Consider the following 19,216-nt stretch of genomic DNA (forward strand, 5'->3'; position numbering starts at 1 on the left):
TTTTGAAATACACCAATTTTTATATACTGCAGGAAAAACGAAAATAAATATTATAATGCAAATTTGCAAAAAAGCAGCATATGCATTATAATAAACTATTTCCAGCAGTGCAATATGAGTCCTAAGCATCCCAGAAACGACACAGAAAGTCATAAACTCAAACATAACTTTTAAAAACACAAGTATAGGCTCATATGGCCCCAATCGTAAAAAACTAAATTTCCGCAAAATGATGTCACTTCCGGTTTCGGGCAGCTCATGGCGGACATGCGACAGTTCACGCTGATGGACGTAGGAAGTGTTACAAACAGCTAATCGGATCGGCAAAGCGTGTTTCTGGAATATTGTGTTTTTGTTGCTGCAAGTGCTTTTTATGCAGTTTTTGCAAAGCTGTATGTGGAAGAAAACTGTGACCTAGGACAAGCTGATGGCATCAGATGTAAGTACAACTCCTCCGGTTTCATATGCAAAAAAAATTATTGCGCTAGCTCACGTGGTTGCAGTGCTAACGGGATTTAAAAATAGTTACGCAAAATGGAGCGTGTCCGCTCCGACCGGCTTTAAAGGGTTAAATTGAGACAAAAGTCTTTTTTAAATGAATTTTCTAGTTAATCAGAAGAAACAATAGAAAGTTTCCTTCATGACTGCCAACTATACATGCACCATGATTGGTCTTCAATGTTTATCACTGGACAGAAATCAATCACTGCTGCACTGTGATTTTTGGACATTACAACTTCTTTCATTTTTTACTTTTCCAGGATTGTGAACTCCACTTACAGTTGCATGACACTGGAGTCAGAGCTCACCTTGGCTGTTCTCTTCCTGCATTGCCGGGCCTAGCGTGGTGCTGCAAGCATAGCCTTCCTCTTCCTGGCTTGGAGTTGTTCCAAGTGGGAAACTGACAGGACGAGAGTTGGTAACTGAACTGGATGGTCGGGAACTGGCACAGTTCTATAAGATATAAGAAAGCAGTATCATCAGCAGCTTATTAATTGCCCATTAGTGATACAAATTAGTTATATATACAATTATCATCATTCTTATGTTGCTGCCTTCTGTATCTATTCCACTTGGCACTCTTATGCATTTAAAATGTTAAAGAAAAGTACTTTAACAGTACTTTCAAGAAAAACTGGAAAATAAATACATAAACATATATTAGGAAATGTGTACTAAACTCAGATGGACGAGTGGTAGATATTTCATGTTAAATTATGCCTTTTTTCCCTTGATTACCCCTAATCACGATTTCAAAAAATCATATAGGCTATTGTTACGTACTGTGTTATTCTTCCCACAGTGTGGCCAGCAAGCTAGAGCAGCTGATGTAGAAAATTAAGTGAAAGAGCTCTTTGTTTTACACCATGCACATGCATCTTCCATCCAGACCAAAATAAACTGCAATCACACAAAACCCACTTATTTGCACGGCTCTCAAACGGAGTCGTGGGGTCAAGGAGGCCAACGACAAGGTTCCAGGGTTTCCTAAGTCTTGTACTGTACTATATCAGACTGGAATGTATTTTATACCCTGCTCTTCTGTCTTACTGCAAATAGAAAAAGGCAAATGCATGCACTGCGACATGTCATTGTCAGTCACTTTAACCAGCAACATAAATAAATGGCATTTTATTAAAAGTATTTTGAGCAACACATATTTTTGTGCTACCAGATAAAGACAAGAAAGGAAACACCAACACCAAATTCTAGTCCCATTCATGTTTTTTCTTTTAAATTGTAACTTCTACATGTAGCTTCCTATGTCTTGTCAAAACTTGAATTAAGATCAAAAAAACTAATCCACTTCCAATTTATATCTATATTTCAGTGATGTCAGGGGCACGGAGCACTAAGGGGGGGTTGTTTTTTATTTGGGTCCTACAACTGACAGCTTTATTTCACAAAGCAATCTGGCTGTGAGTGTACAAGAAGGTCAGGGTGGGTCAAGAGGTACGAGGTATCAAACAGACAGGCGACACTGTTCAAAGTGGCTGTGTGTATGTGTGTGTGTATAAAACTGTGCTCCCTGGGGTCAAACAAGAAAAAAACGCTGTTTGAGATCCACACCCAAGTAGAGGAAAAGGGCTAAAGAGGTCAGCAGTGGTGTGGAATTAAAGAGGGGATAGTGTGTGATTAGGTTTGGTGGAATTTATACAAGAAGCTGTCAAAGTAGGTGGTTCTCCCTGTGCTTGTGTGGTTTTTCTCCATGTGCTCCAGCTTTCTCCCACAGTTCACAGCCATGTATGGCAGATTAATCGGTCGTTATAAATCTAGCCACCTGCAAATTCTTCAACGATAGCAGACTATAGCAAGACCAATGACTTTTAAAGTTAAATATTGCAACACCAGGGGAAAATGATGTGTTTTTGCCAGACTGTCATACAGTACTGTCTAAAGGTTTGAGCCAACACTCATTTCCACTGAACACTGACGTATGAATCAATAAAGTATTCAAAAAAAAGCATCTGAAGCACCTGAAATGATGAACCAGTGATGTGTCTACACATAACAGGAAGAAAAATACTAGTAAATAAATATAAATTAAATACTTACTGGCAGCAGGAACAAAAATGTTCCAATTTCTCTAAATGAAATGGAAAATACCAAGAAATACTATGGCAAATTCTAAGAGAGCTATTAGCCAAACACTTAGCATATCTTAGCACAGTATGCAGTGTGTCCTTGAGGAAACTAGACTGGTGGGGGTCACAGGGTGGCAGGCCTAAAACACTATCTACAGCTGATGAAAGTATGAACATTATGTCCTTAGCCCCTTAATGCCTAATATATCATATACGGGTTTTGTGGGTTTTTGAGACTTCTATATCATTGGTGTGGGTTTTTTCTCCCCTGAAAAAAATAATAGATTGGATGATACATTAAGCTATAAATTATTTAAGAAATAGAGAAAAAAATCCAGCAAAGCCCTCACATAGGCTCTAAGAGATACATCTGGCCCTTTATCTCCTGCTCTCCTGTTTGCTGAAGCCTCATCAGACATGGTCTTAATAGAAAATTGACTGTGACGAAACCACTATTAAGAAGTATTACACAAGATAAAGCTGGCTGATGAATCCAAATTTAAAATTGTGGGTTCAAATAGTCATCAATATGTATGGCGGAGATAAACAGGGAGGTATAAAACACGGTGGAGGCTCTGTCATGGTTTGAGGCTGAATTTCAACTGGTGGTGGTAGAGACTGTGCCACCATTCATGGAATTCTAAACACAGAAAAGTACAGTTACATAATCTGGAAAGGTGTGATTGGCAACAGCTTCATTGTTTAGCATAAGAAACACAATGCCAGTGCAGTAAAAGCATAAGAAATGACAAGCTTGCTTGTGAGAGTTCAGGCTGCGTTGAAGAGTAAAGATAGTGAAACCAAATATCCACTTTCAAACTCTGTTTTTGCCTTATATACTTTTTTCCATTTATTTTTGCATATTTCAAGAAATCTCTATACATATTTCCCCTTTTCCTAGCAAAATATAAAGAAATGATGGGTGGATCAAGGCTTTTGCAGAATAGTGTGCATTTATACCCTTTGCACTGTTTAGAGACACTACATGACTGTACTAACATATATTCAGCCTAGAGATGAAGGCATATTCCAAAAGTCAGTACTGCGGTGGCTTTGACATAACTCGGCTTAGTACTGGCTACGTTTAATATTTTTACGTTAAAGGTATAAGAGGACAATGAAAGCTTAAAATGGTGTTTTTTTTTATTTAAATAACCACTTTCAATTCCTAAAATGAATTTATTGTGAATCATCCTTTTCGGGGTAAATCTTCACTCATGAGTAATGCAACATATAAATCCCTCTATCTCTGAAGAGCCATTTGTCTTCAAATGACCCCATATGCAGTAACACGCTGAAGCCTCTTTATCCCTCACCCGGCAAGGCACAATACCCAATCCTATGTTTTACAACAAGGGGATATATAGGGGCATGTGCGGTCATCTAGAGCCAAATGTCTCCTATCTAACCAAAGGACAGGTAGATACAGTATTTCAAGCAGGATTTATGGCACAAGATAGCATTAGCTAAAAACTGTCAGGCAGCGGTGATGGCTAAAAAACGCATTCTGATAGCGAAACCCAGCAGGATTGGAAAATTGCCGCCACAGAGGGGAGAGGAAGCAGTAAAAATGATGGTAGATGGGGGGGGCTCACTGATAACATGAGCAACCAATATATCAGATTGCACCAGGAGGCAAGTCCCCCCCAAGCCCCCCAAACACACAACCCCATTGCATAGACATGCATACAGGGAGACATGCAGAAAACATTAATTAACCAACTTATTTATTGCATTCCTTTTTTATTATAAGGTGGGTCACATATGTGGGTTAGAATACAGAGAAAGGCGCTGTGTGGTGTGCTCCAATGGGAGCAGAGGCTTTTCATGCACATGCATGAAAAGTGTATGCAATTGGAAGATGAGGTTGGGTATAAGTTTAATGAGAGTTTGTCAAGGCGTTAAGGTTTGCAATCGTATGCGTGTCTGACATGTGCATGTTTGTGTGTGCTACAGACTTGTGACTACTTTTAATGTCCTTTGGTTAGGCTATAATCTCCCAAGACGCACACACACCACAGACACACGTGCAGCATCCCACAATTTCAGCCAAACGGCGTCCACCAAGGTATAAATACTGGCCTGACACTTTAATGTCAGGGGATGGCTTGTCCTGGATTAGAAACTTGTAACCCACCGTGGAGCTTGACATTGCTACGATGAAGGTGCTGCAATGGGGAGAGTGAGGAGGGCAGGGAAGGGGGGGGGGGTTATTATGGGTGTATGTTTGATGTATAAGGGCATCTAACATGGACTGTCGACTAGTGAGCCGATGTACAGAGACTCTTTGTGGCATTGCTGTAGTAGGAATTTTTTTCTTTCTTTTTTTCATGAGAAGCGAACCCTGTAAGGAAAATTGAGTCTGTCACACCAGTGTTTATCACACACACACACACAACAGAATAAAGACGTGCACACACACTTGTTCACAGGAAAATGGAAGATTACATACTGAAAAATTAAGCGCTTTTCTCCTCTCCTTGATCCTGTTGACCGTGCTTCGAACCTGAAAGAAAGACACAGAGAATGGGAGCAAAAGAGATAACTGCAGCGCACGCTGAATTAAAACAAAATATCTTCCACAGCAAACACCTGCGAGTATGCAAAGTGTAAAAATGGAGAAGGGAGAATAAAATGTGGAATGGAAGGAACATATTTTGAGGGTTAGTTTGCAGACACTGACACGCAGTGGTTGGGATAGTGTATGTGTGTGCGAGAGGGTGCTCCAGCATGTCCCAGCGGCTAATGGGACTTGAAAGTGACACATAGAGCTGGCAAACTAAGGAGACGACTTCAAGCTATCATCTGTCAACACAGAGCGCCGGGACCAACAAATGGGAGCTATTGGAGGAGAAGGGACTGCCCTAGCAGAACAGATTACATTTTTACACTCAGATGAAACAGTGTACTGCACACCTTCATTTAACACATAAAATACCAGACAGAAGTTGATATATATATATATATATATAGCAAAGCAGTTCTTGTACAATATATATATATATATATACATATATATATACATATATATATATATCTATCTATATATAGATATATAGATAGATATATACATATATCTATATATATATTGTACAAGAACTGCTTTGCTTCGATTACATTTTGCTAATTTCTCAGTACAGTGAAATGAATATTACAGGATACAAAAATTAATTCTTACATTTTTTCTATTCCTATACTTTATTAAACCAACTTTATTCTTTAATTTCTATTGGGGCGCTGTTATTATTTTGTTATTAAAATTTCTTTAACTGTTTACTAACAAAATACTAATAAATAAGTAAATAAAAATAGGTTAAAAAATTGCCGGTAGTTCAGTTATTCCTATCTTCTTCAAAATCCTCTGGTACTTGTGAGAGTGAGCGTGTGTATGTTTGCGTATGCGTGCGCGCTCTTGTGTTTGTGCCCTCTGTCAGCACTAACTGTAAATTTGTATCGGCTGGGCACTTATCACTACAGCCCGTCCCAGCCCGGCCCACAACGTTAGTGAATATGCATTATGGCTTATGGCTTCATTAAGTCACGCCGTGTTATAAATTATGACACCACAGTGAACGCATGCACACGGTCTCAGAGACAGCATGTGTATGCAGAAGATGTTTTGCATACGTACCACTGCTGAAGGGCGACATAATGAAGAGAGCCTAAGCCTCGTGACAAGGCAAAATCAACAATGCCAGCATTGCGTTTCAAAAACCCTTCTATTATTTCTGACAAGATACTAAGGAGGTTGTCAACACAGTGCAGATGTTGGATAGACACTATCTTAACATTATTTTAATGGGGCAAAATGAGACGCGAGGGTTTCACTGATCTCAAAAGCAGCCAGTGAGCTGAGGCAATTACATGACACAACTTAATTAATCATTTGACAATGAGGGGAAGGGCATTGTTTTAGATGATCGTTATGCGTTTAAGGGGTTTGCGTACACTCAAGGTTTCGCAATGATGCAAAGGATGCAAAGCATGGTTTCCCATGTAAATGGGTGCTAAGCGATTACCATATTAAAGCAGTCTGCCCGACAACACCTGCCGACATCCTTGGAGCTGATGGAAATAAAAGGTCATCAAAGCGTGGGATTACAAGGTGACCACCAAGGAAAAGCTAATTGCAATGAATAATGGAAAGCTACTGTCAGGTAATTAGCAATTAAAACGATACATTTTGAGGGTAATAGCAGCAGATGTAGTCTCTCTTCCATACCATACACAATTGTAATTATTCAGCCTAGAAACCGGCTTCATAAATGGAGCATGTCCTGACTTTCAGGCACTAGTTAATTCACCACCTTAAGAATATCAAAGCGAAATCTCTTGACACAGAGGCGGTTAGACTCATCTGTTTTAAATGTTAACAACTAACAGCAACTTTGCAAAGTTTTTACACACAGTGTGCTCACTGTGTGTTTTGTGTACCTGCCGTGTGCTATACCAGCTGTCGCTGAAAGTCCCTTCCAAGACAGCTTTTGAATGAATCAAAATGCCAGGACACCGTATATCCTGCCCACAGGATCCTTACAAAAAAATAAATAAAATAATAAAATTTTTACCAAGCAAATATTTTCTTTTAAGGGGTCACGAAGGCTGAAACCTAAAGCCAACGTTGCCAAGTGTCACAATCTGGAGGAAAAAGTAGAAACAAAAGAAAAGCTCCCTACTCTTCGAGAGGTGATAGCGGGGTCAGTGGGAGCAGATGAAATAATTACTCGGTTTTCTGTTTTGTTTTGTTTCCCCCAAATTTTACCACAACAGTGAGGTCCTCTTGAAAATCAAACCTGAAGAGGAGCTGCTCACAAACCACGAGGACCTCAGGGTCAAGGACAGCATGAGTGTAAGAAAACAAATTCCCGAGCACTGAAAAGCCACTTAAGCAAGAATGCTATATTGATGTATTTTACAGCGCGAAAGGTCATCCCTCCCTGGCTCTGCATTGTCAGTACGTCGCCTATGACTCAGGGACGCTGCTCTCGACGCTCTCGAGAAGAAAGGAGGGAGAAAACAAAATGGAAAAGGACAGAAAACTCGAGATGTTTTCTTTGATGGTCAGCAGCCAGGTGATAATGACAGAAAGCTGAAATAAAAGAGACTGAAGAAAGAGAAATAGAAAAGAGCAGTGGAGGAGGGTGGACTAATGACCGATGACCTTGTGTATTCAGTCAAAGAAAAGCCTAACAAAAAGACAGCGTATATGTGTATTCACCATAAATGAATAGCAAGCCGCAGAAACGGTGTCTTAGATTTTGCTTCGTATGCTGCATTTACATTCAGATTTACAGTCTTTTCCATTTGCTTGTTGCTTTCTTTATTTTTGCACATTTTTCAGACTTTTGAATTTTAAATTTTCACATGCAACTTTGGAAGGTGGGCCTAAGTTTAAACGCAGCATCACCTATGCAGACTTTACAAAGAGCCACAGTTGACCAAGAGTGATTTTTTGTGACATGCGACTCATCCATTAAATCACAACTCTCCGTCTAGACGCTCAACCATTCTCCACCCCCGCACAGCTATGGTTTGGTAAATGGTAATAAGGCAGTAAGATTGCATTTTATCACCCTTCACTCTATATTGTTTGTTGCATATTGTCCCCCCACCACCACCACTACCTTTTTTTTTTTTCGGTTCAATTACGGGTACTGCTTGGAACCCTGCAAAGCCCTGGCCAGCAGCTTTGTCAGGATGCTAAATGGAGGGCTGTGAGTTTAAAAACTTAAAGAGGCAGTGAAATATTAGCCAATGTGGGTGAGGAATGAGTGGCTGAGAACTGCAGCGTGTCAGTGTTAAATGGTTGGACTCAGATGCATATAAGTTAGTCCAAGCATGAAGGGCAGTGGGACGCTCGCATGGAAACGATGTCCCCTCCCCTCCTTCTCATCCCTCTACCCATCCACACACACACACACACTCTGGCGCACCCCACCCACGCTGATTTTAAGCAAGGAGCCCATCAGAAACTTGTCATTTCTCTCATTCACTCCAACAGCCTTGAGACACAATGCAGACTTACCTCTGTGTTGTACACCCCATATATCAGAAAGATGAACAGGCCCTGTAAACACAGACAAAGAAAGAGAGAAAGGGAGAAAGAAAGAAGAGGAGGACAAAGTTGTTACACCTGTTTTCTCTCTTATATTTTTATAAAAATAAAACAAGAAGAAGAAGAAAAAAGATCAAAACTAATGCAGGTAAGGTTGATTTGAAGTCTATTCTAGTCGCACAGAGCTGAATTAGACTTTAGTCGGAAGTAATGAGGAAAGAAGTAGGACAACTTCTCCAAAGTGGGCCACCTCTGTATAAAGCTCAGCTTGCATTTGTTTCGTCTGCAAGACTTCTTCCTCGTTGCAGGCTGCGCTAAGCCATCAAAGGCTTCAACCCAAGGTTCCACACAGTTTTATTGAAATAGAAAATCTCAAGTGCCTATATTCATACTGTGTTCTCTGACATAAAAAAAACACAATTATATGATTGAGTACTAACAAATACACACAGAGCACACGCATTATGTAAAGAAACAGAAAATCTGTGCTCATAAATCTACGCAAATAGCAAGAAACGAGGCAATAAAGACAGCATTAACAGTGGCGTCTATTAAAACACACTCACATGTACACAGCCCCACACTCACACACACAGAAAGAGAGCAACCCGGGCCAGACGAGACCATCAAGGAAAAACCATTGGAGGAAAGCGGAGAAAGAAAGAGACAGAGGGAGCATAATGAAAAAAATGGCACATAAAAGAAGATATTTCATGTTCACAACACTCCACGGCTAGTACCCAGGGCCCAAGAATGCCATGCCCTTGGATGCATAAAGGCTGCACTTTTGGTCACAGAAAAACAGCTATTTTTCATTCCGTTTCATTGTGGCATCCACTGAATGTACAAGCTGTGCATTCGCCTTCGAGCCATAATGTAATCCTGATGCCTCAATGAAAACAGTGAGAACAACATTCTCAGAACACTGATTGAACCGTGCCACAAAAGATGTACCGAGAAAAATGAAAAGGCAGTTAAAATCCTATAAATTTCAAGGCTGATAGATATGGTAGATTCTTTGATAAGAAAACCGCTAGCACAAAAAAAAAAAAAAACTTTTAAAAGTACATCTCTCTGCTTTCACCGCAACCAAGTACGTCTCTGTTGCTTCATCTTTAAACCAGGGTAAGGACACATCCCGAAGACAGGCAGGCACAACCTGCCCAATGCATCAATCAAGCTGAGTTTGGAGCATCCAATTTTTGCCCGAGGAAGATCTCGATGCATCACCATTGACAACATGATTTGGGGGCCCATTCGGAGTGACAGGGCGACAGTGGCTGACGATGATGACCTCTAGGCCAAGCTACTACAAATTCACCTGGCCGCATTGTCCTCCGGGGACTGAATTGCCCCGTCTGTCGCGCAGGCTGGTGACACCTTGCGTACAACTGACAATTTCTCTTGTCTCTGCCATTCTGAAGACGCAACAAGGAATCGCACACCGAGATCCGTCTGCTACATACGCATGTGAAGTGGCCAAAAAATAGATACAAAAAAAAACAAAAACAAAAATATTTCCATAGCACAGTGTGACCATGAGAGCATAGGTGAGGTTGGTGACCTAATAACAGTGGGTGAGCTGAGGTTTCTGGTTTTCAAAGTGCATCCCATAGCTTATACTTTAACTACCCGATACACAGGAGTAATTGGAGTATTCAGTTTCAAATGTTCAATGAAAGAATGTTAAAAAAAAAGACCAGCGCCCACAAAACCTTGTCTTCACGTTAAATAAATAAATGAATCAACGAATGAAGGATGAGACTGTGTTGTTTTCCAAGTGTGACGGCAAGATCATCTTTTCATCTGTTATCATCTCTGCTCCAATTTACGAGCATTAGATGACACTCAGCCATCGAGCTCAAAGAGACTGGACTGCAAAGGTGAAAGGCTACTCTAGATATATGCCAAGCCTGGACGTTTTTCAGCAGTTTTTCTTAGCAGTCAATTGAATCTATACACTTACTGGTCATATTGTTAGGTACTAAAGGGACCCAAAAGTGTGCCAAGAAAATATCCCACACACCATTTCGACACTACCACCGGTGTGAACTGTTGATACAAGGCAGGATGGATCCACACTTTCAGCGTTGTATATGCCAAAGTTTGACCCTAAAATCTGAATGTTGCAGGAGAAATGACCATTTATCAGACCAGTCTTCCTGTCTTCTAGTCTTTTGTTTAGCCTGTGTGAACTGTATCAATTCCTGTTTTCAGGTCGACATGAGTGGAAGCTGCTTTAGCCCCTCTGTTTCAGGGATGGGGTGCTCAGAGATGCTGTTCTGCATACCTTGGTTGTAATAAATGGTTATTTATATATAGTTATCATTTCCTTTCTATCAGCTCAAAGATATAGTTCTTTGGGGAAAATGCTCGTTCTGAACTTCAGCAGGGGATCATGAGCGTGTCTGCATGCCTAAATGCACAGAGTTTGTGGTAAGAAGCAGTTTAACCTTAGATGTGCGTGATGAAGTGAGGGTTTATTATTTAATGTCGGCTAGTAAAAGGCTTTTGAAAAGTAAAGAGATATGTTTTTTTGTCATTTTTTTAAAAATGATATGGGCAGCACGGTGGCACGGTGGTTAGCACTGTTGCCGCACAGCAAGAAGGTCCTGAGTTCAATTCCACCATCAGGCTGGGGTCTTTCTGTGTGGAGTTTGCATGTTCTCCCCGTGTTTGCGTGGGTTCCCTCCGGGTACTCCGGCTTCCTCCCACCGTCCAAAGACATGCAGTTTGTGGGGATAGGTTAATTGGATAATCCAAATTGCCACTAGGTGTGAATGTGAGTATGAATGGTTGTCTGTCCTTGTGTGTTAGCCCTGCGACAGACTGGAGACCTATGACAGCTGGGATTGGCTCCAGCACCCCCCGCGACCCTGAAAAGGATAAGCGGTAGCGAATGGATGGATGGATGGACTGACTCTAAATGCACATCACTCGCAATGTGGTACTATAGATTGTTACTATAGGGCTGTATTTGGGGTGTCTGGTCTTCTGCTGATAAATATATAATAATTAGACCTCTATAAGGTAAAATGTTAAAATCTCTGATGTCCATTGAGAATTATTTAAAAGCACAAGCAAAGTGTTTATCATGTATGTAAACCCAGCGTGGCTCCATACTGTTTGCACACACAGACACATGCACACAAGTTAGCAAGCACACACACACACTAACAGACAGTGGGTGGTTAATTTGCAACACATACTCTATTGTATTGCATTAGAATTGCAATTCCCAACTTATTGTTGCAATTTGATTATCATGTTTTTGATCATTCCTCTCATTTGTAATTAATCTTTTGTTGTGCAGTGAACAAAGTGGGGAGAACATAGTGTGCACATTAGGAAAAAATGATCTATTAAAATCTAATTGAGTTAAAAATAAGTGGCAGCGCAACAATAATGACGGATTGTTTAAAATGTTAATTCATTAATATTATCCCTAAAAACAAACAGACGGGAAAATGGGGCGCATTATTTAAATGCAAGCGTGCCTTTCTAAACTCTGCCGCATTTCTTTTGAACTCTGCAGAAAACGCTACAAATTTATGCAAAGAACGAACACAGTTGCTTTCAAAGTATTGCCATACTGTACATCAAACAGGGGAGCATAAATTAATTAGCATCTCACTAATTATGGAACAATTGTGTGTTTAAAAAGTTACTGTGTTTGACCAAAAACACCATTGCCTCACAGAGATGCGCTCTGCCGCAGTGCCGGGCAGGAAAGTGCATTTGTGTAAACGTGCATGCGCGCTCCTACTTATCAGAGATACTGAGAGTTTTGTCTGGAAAACAGAAAGAACAAATGAAAGTCAGACATCGATTTACTTTCAAGAACTCTGAGTCAAGCCATTTAAAGCGGCTAGCCCTGATATTGTTTACTACTGGCTGTTTGTGATGTCGACAACCTCCTTTGGAAATTTACCTCTGTTGTCCTTGCAACTCACTCTTCGTAAAAGCATCAGCTGAGTGCATTAAATATTTAAGGTGAGCCATTAACCGCTGGTTATACTTGTAATAAAAGCTTTATTCCTGTGTTTAAGTGTCTGCTTTGTAAGAGAATATATTAAATGAAGCTTAACTCCCTCAAATGTAAAAAAAAACAAAAAAAACCTACAGATCTTTGACAAATACAGACATCGTTTTTGCCTATCTGCATGAATTAAGACGGGCAACTCCTGCGTCATTAGATAATAAAGCAGTTCGAATTTCAGATAACAGATTCAGGTGCCAGAGAACAGATCTGATTCTAGGTTTTTTCACGTTTCACAGTCATTTGATTTTATGACAAGACAAAATGAATGAGCTGGTAGCAACTGATCGTTTAGCTCAATAATATTTTCTACAGAATACAAGGTTTGCTGATGGACATTGTACAGTGCGGTACGACAATAGTTCAGCAAGATAACACAAGACAATTATTTAAAACATAACTTACACACTGGCTGACCACTAAAGGCTGCTACAACTTGTGCACACAAATTCTCCTATTCTTTTAACTTGATTGTGTTTAATTGATCAACATGATCAATTCAACACAATTTTCACATTTTCAGGTATTTTCAGTCTTTAACACTGAGAATTCATCCCTGCATACGTTCAGCAGTGACACAAATCTCCAACCTGAATACAAACACTGACCACTTTTAAATTCCCTACAACAGCTCCAAGTTTCCCAAGCACATACGCTGTCCTCATTTTGACAGTAAGCCTACTGCAGGGGGAGGGTGTTTTAAAAAAGCCACTTTCTCTTATAACAAAAAATAATAATAATTATACTATTTGTTTATGGCATATGCAATGTTGAACCCTTCAACCTCTCAAAGAATTCCCAGAGAATAATCCCTCTACATTTCTCCCCTCACTTACTATCAGCGCCCCTATTTCCCACTTCCATCAACCTCGCCACGTGTGTAGAGAAAGGAAGCAGAGAGCTGGCAGGTAAAAATCTCAAAAAGCAGTAGTTTTATGGCACCGTCCTTGGGAAACAAATTTTCAATGTACAGATATGAAAACTATGATTAAGGTGGAAGGGCAGTGTCTTGGCAAGGGGAGAGGGAGTGGCAGGGCAGCTTTTTCTTTCTCGCTGGAATGTATTGTCTCAGTCAGCCCAACGCTCCCTGTAGTATGAGAAGGAGCTTAAACGTTAACATGAGATATAATGACAGGGAAGTCTGCTGTTCTGTCTGCTTGTTAGATTGAAAAAAGAACCAGTATGGCTGCAATTTTGTCATCCTCCTTATTATTTTTACTTAGTGGTACAAATGACTTGCAGTAAAACAGATCTATATACAATAGATGTGTAAATTTTCAGCCAACCCCTTTTTAAAAATATTTTTATAACCGTGGTCTTGAGCAATAGTTTCTATGATTTCTATAGCAGTTTTTCTTTGGACATTGGCTGCTTTTTCACTTATTTTCAATCCAGTCATTGTACCTGATAACTTCCAGCTGTAGTTTTTCTTTTTAGTTAAGCCACTTAACACTGACCTGTGAATTAATAAAGCATAAAAAGGGCACCTAACTCAAAGGATGAACCAATGTTCTGTCTAGACATAAAGACAATTTAGGAAAGAACCAATTTAAAATTGTATCTTTAGGGATTTTGCTACTCTCAACATGTCACAAAAACACATTTGCTCACCTGATTGCTGCTACTACTGCACATTCACCCAGTGTATATACTATATGTCTGTATATATATATATAATGTTCTTCCTCTACACCCCCCCCCACTCCCCCCCCAATTTTTGCACATGTCGAGGAGCGTGTCAGGCTACATTTCACTGTGTGTTATACTTGTATAACTATGCATGTGACAAATAAAGAACCTTGAACCTTGAACCTTGCTCCCATTTCTTGTGTCGCATCTATAGAAAATGCCAAATGTGACATTTTGACAGGAAAGAAAGCTTGCCTATGAGTATTCAGGATGTGCTTGTTACAATTGTAGTATCTGCCTTGCAAACTGTACAGTATTTCCCATTTTCATAGCAAATTATAAAAAATAAGAAGCTTAGTCTTATGCACACTACTGTATACAAAATTGAATATGTCAATTTATAAGACAAGTAACAGGTTTTTTTTTTACTTTAAGCATTTGATTCTCCTTTGTGAATATTTCTGTATCTCTATTTTTGCAATAGAGATGCATAAAGAAAAAAACTTCTAGTTCAAAGTTTCGATCCCAGTATTAGAAACAAACATGTAGAATTAGTCCATGAACTACCCGCACTTTGTTTCTTGCTTTAGAAAAATCGAGAAGCACATGCTCCACACAGTTTAAAGGAGAGCTTTAGGCCCGGAAATTGCTTAATGTCAGAAGTGATTTATACTAACTCTGTCTATGCTGTCTAACTGAAAATCACAAATCAAAATAGATACAGTTTTCATAAATTACAATTTCAAACAGACCAACAGCCTTTTCTTAAGCAACTGAAGACCACCACCTCCACATCCCCTCAGTGAATTCCAGAGTCACTCTCTGCCAGAAAGGAGAGCCTTTTGAACAAGCTGGGCCCGATGTCAAATATCCTCGCCTAAATTCAAACACACAGAGACACTTTTCACAAATAGAGCTATCCGCATCTCCACTTGGCAAAAAAAGGGGAGGAAAAATTCTGCCCTCACACCTGGTAATCATTAAAGAAATGAGAGACAGAAGAGGTTAAAACACCGTGATGGGGGGAAAAAGAAAAGAAATTCACACTTCTGCGCTGGGACTTGCTAATGTCTCTGACCCCTCCACACATAAACAGTTTAATTAACATGTATACATAACTTTCACTTTAACTGTTCATGGCATGTCAAATCAAAGTGTCTGTCAAAGCTGTGAAACAGGGAGTTGATACTTTGCAGGCCCTCGGTTTGAATCCAGCTCCACCCAACTGCTCCAGCTGGAAAGAGATGCTGGCAAGAAGAAGTGAAGGCAGGCAGACAGGGCAGGTAGACGGGCAGCCTGCCACTCTGTCAGTTTGAGGTAAACACCGCCCAATAAATGCTTTGTAGCACCCAGAACTGCTCAAGATATGAATGAGAGAAGATGCTTGCAGTGGAAAAATAAAAGTCAAACCAAACAGGTTTTTAAGATTTGGGTGGCATCACATCTTTCAAGCTGAAATTGCTCGCCTTTGCAGCAAGTGAGCACTGTATTCATTATGGTGCAAACTCAGTCCACCCTACTGTAAAGATGGCTGTGAAAATAAATCATCACACTCTCAATCATCTTAAAGTTGGCCACTGTTGTGCACAAAAGCATGACATCAACCATTTATAGAGAATTTGTACAATTGAAAAAGATTGTTAGGCGCAAAATGCAACCAAATACATCCAGTCCTGACAACTGGAATAACCTAAATTTTGATTTGGGTATGTGCCAAAGTTTTCTTCCTGTTTCTTTCTCACTGCACATTATTAGAGAAAGTGGATAAGTTATTCTATTAAAAAAAGAGCCCTTAGGACTCCCTGTTTCTTTCCCCATACACACATCCAGTCAGTCGGGCTGTCACGTTGAGGAGGGGACCCCCCAAGCCAGCCTGCCTCCACGGGGTGTGTAGCTGCAGAGGAAAACTGTCAGTGTTCGCACACAAACAGGCACACACTGAAGCCAGCAGCAACACCAGTGCTGGTGTGCGATGGCTCAGGAGAGGAGGGAGAGTTATTAGCTTAGCCCTGAACCACCTACTTAATATAGGGGCCGGCGGTGATCGCTAACAGAGCCTGGCAGAGGTGACAGCTTTTGGCCCTGCTTGAGGAAATCCAATTGAAAAGCAGCCAAGAGGAACAACAAGCCCGAAACAGATGTTGCTCGCTACCACCAGTGCAACTTGGGTACACACAACCCAGCGGCAACAAACCGCGATGGCAAAACTGACACACAAACATACACACAACGGACACAGAGTGGAGCGCACACGCTTACACCACAGAGCCACATGAAACTGTGGAGGAACAAAATTTACAAAGGAAAACATCAGCAGCAGCAGATGTCTACAAGGACAGCAACGAGGAGCGATTTGTACGTTTATTTTTAGTGTCTATACTCTCTTTTTTCTTTCATCACTTTTCTACAGATTGGCAACTACAGTTTAAATATATTTAAAGAGAACAAATCAAGAAAAAATGGAGCAGAGGCCAAAACAAAATCTTTCTTCCTAGACAAGAGACCCACCCAACAATCCATCCATCCATCTATGAATCCCTTGTCTTTTCTTTTAAGAACGTCTGGTAAGGCGTCTTAGTGAAAACACAGGTCTTCATATTATTACAGCGCCTTTGCTCAAGTATTAATTGAGTTTGGCAAGTCTGGCCACACTTAATCCTAATAATGTTCATTTATTTTTTCCATCACCGCTACTGGGAAAAAGAGCAAGGAAGAGATGGGGAGAGCGAGAGATAAAGAGAAAGGGGGAGAAAATGGGCAAAAATCAATTGTGACATATCTTTATTACCACTCGATGACAAATGACGGCACATTTGCCATTGCTCTGGCATTGTGTCAGTGTGTGTCATATTGATTTTACATCAGATAGACGAACGTTATTGATGAAGTTCCAGAAAAACAGATGACCGCCCCATTTGAGTTGTTTTTTTAGCGTTTAAATAAACCAGGATGACAGCAAATTAAGACAGTAATTGTCACATGGCAGATCTCTCCTTTTGCTTTTCCGACAATTTTTCTTTAATATAAACCAAATTTCGAAGCATTTGCGGAAACCAAGCCTGCCGCGAGATCAGCGGGAGTTGGCAACTACACCCTGAACCTGATCACACGGAACACATGTGGGAATGTAATGGAGGAGCGGTACAGAGAGCACGAGAACGAGAGTGAACTGTAAACAAACTAGCTTTTAAACAAGACAATTTCGAGTTGCGTGTCTTGGGCGCCAAGAAAAACACAGCCACGGAAAACTGATACAAACTTTTAGCACATGGGTCAAAGCGGGAGTCTTTGAACTGCCGAGGGAAAGCCGGCCGCCAGTGCAGAAAGCTGTTTAATTAAAAATACTTAGGTATTCAACAGGCCTTTTTGGGGCGCCCTCTTGTCAAATTGTATGTGAGCCTGCTGTCAATCTTTTTTTTAATTTCACAGTTTTCCGCTGACGGGGGGGGGGTCAGATGGGAACAAGTTCTCCTAAAAACAGCAGCTGGATCCTGGGTAAATTTAGAGAAAAGGCCACTCACAAATATAAATCTGATTTTATGCACTTGCATATATGCACACTCGGTTGCAGTAACAGACATAATACCATATTATTGTATATACTCTTAAACCGTATACTTATACAGAATTAGACACAGTAATATGTTGCACCTGGTATTAAAATACCATTAGAATTACCACCAAATTGAGGTTGGATCACTACATGTAAGCTTCTTCCATTTAAACTGCCTTCAGAATATAGAAGGTACCAGATATTTTGCAGAGATTTGCAAGTTAAATTATATAATTTATGATATATACTGTTTTATTGTAGAATATTTGGGGGAAGGACAAATAGGTGACGTCTTTAATGTGATGTCTTTTTAATTTTTCAAGTCAGAAGGAGTTCACATTAACAGACAGCTGCAACATAATCATGTACTGCCAGCCACTTATTTTCGTGTGGCAATGAGGAGCTGGAAAGGCATAACACACACAAACACACACACACTTCCAATATACCACCACAAGCACAGGCACTCTTAGTGGCTTCCAAACAGTAATTGCACTCTTATGTAAGTACAAGCAAGCTCAGAATCAAAGTCAAGTGTCTGGAAGTTGAACACCACCTGAGCCTCAACTTACCATTTTTCCAAAAAAGTGTGCCAACCCTAATGGGCCAAAATACGTACCATTATGTTTTTGTTTGTTTGTTTGTATTATTTATTTTTCTATAAAGAGTGTACGCTTTGCCTAGAGAACTATGACACATTTGCCCTTGGTCTATTGTTCTTGTGCCGGTGCGCGTTCGACTTATTCATATGCATACATTCGCGGGCATGAAAACAGTTTTAAAGCACCTGAAAGGTACATTGGAACCTGCAAACAAACAACTCTTACGCATGCACAGTAACATTTGAGCAGAACACTTTGTGCAAATTGCACCACTGACAAGACCGTGTTGCAGTGCCCTTGACTAACAATGACAAATGGATGCAATATGCAAAGTCTGAACAAGTTGCTTTTGGGTGCAAAATAGGAAAAACGTTGCTCCGGGTACCATTATGGGATGCGTTTGCTATGCTGTTTCTCAACTAAGGTGAGCCCAGCCGAGGTTAATGGCACGTGTTAAGATTGAGAAGTGTAGGTGAGTGATGTCTGTCGAGAGAAATCAGAGGGAGCGAGACAGAAAGACGGACCTTCTTTCACTCGTTTAGACATGTGAATTGCCGATTGGTGTCTTGCTTGCTTTATTATCTATTATTATGCCGAATCTGTGACCTTGTATTTGTAAAGGACGTAAGTGACTAAAGACACATTAGCAGCATATGAAAAAATAATGTGCTCTAAAAACCTATAAATTATTTTTAACTAATAAGTCGTTTTCTATTCCCGAGACTCTAACTGTCATGTTTTGTAAATAAAGAA

The 19,216-nt window shown here is 40.2% G+C and overlaps 1 protein-coding gene across 2 annotated transcripts in view; it reads right to left on the bottom strand.

Annotated features, from left to right (window-relative positions):
- The window catches only part of LOC120734006 (adhesion G-protein coupled receptor D2), a 91,759-nt gene that overhangs the window by 44,065 nt on the left and 28,478 nt on the right, over window positions 1–19,216 (bottom strand). For both annotated transcript variants that reach the window (XM_040032554.1, XM_040032560.1), the window contains exons 21-23: window positions 8,611–8,652; window positions 5,038–5,091; window positions 810–954 (exon numbers count right to left, since the gene is read on the bottom strand). In XM_040032554.1, the coding sequence (XP_039888488.1) occupies window positions 810–954; window positions 5,038–5,091; window positions 8,611–8,652 (241 nt within the window). The remainder of the gene's footprint in view (window positions 1–809; window positions 955–5,037; window positions 5,092–8,610; window positions 8,653–19,216) is intronic.

This window comes from Simochromis diagramma, unplaced genomic scaffold (genome assembly GCF_900408965.1).
Source record: "Simochromis diagramma unplaced genomic scaffold, fSimDia1.1 OVJJ01000334.1, whole genome shotgun sequence".
Classification (NCBI taxonomy): domain Eukaryota; kingdom Metazoa; phylum Chordata; class Actinopteri; order Cichliformes; family Cichlidae; genus Simochromis; species Simochromis diagramma.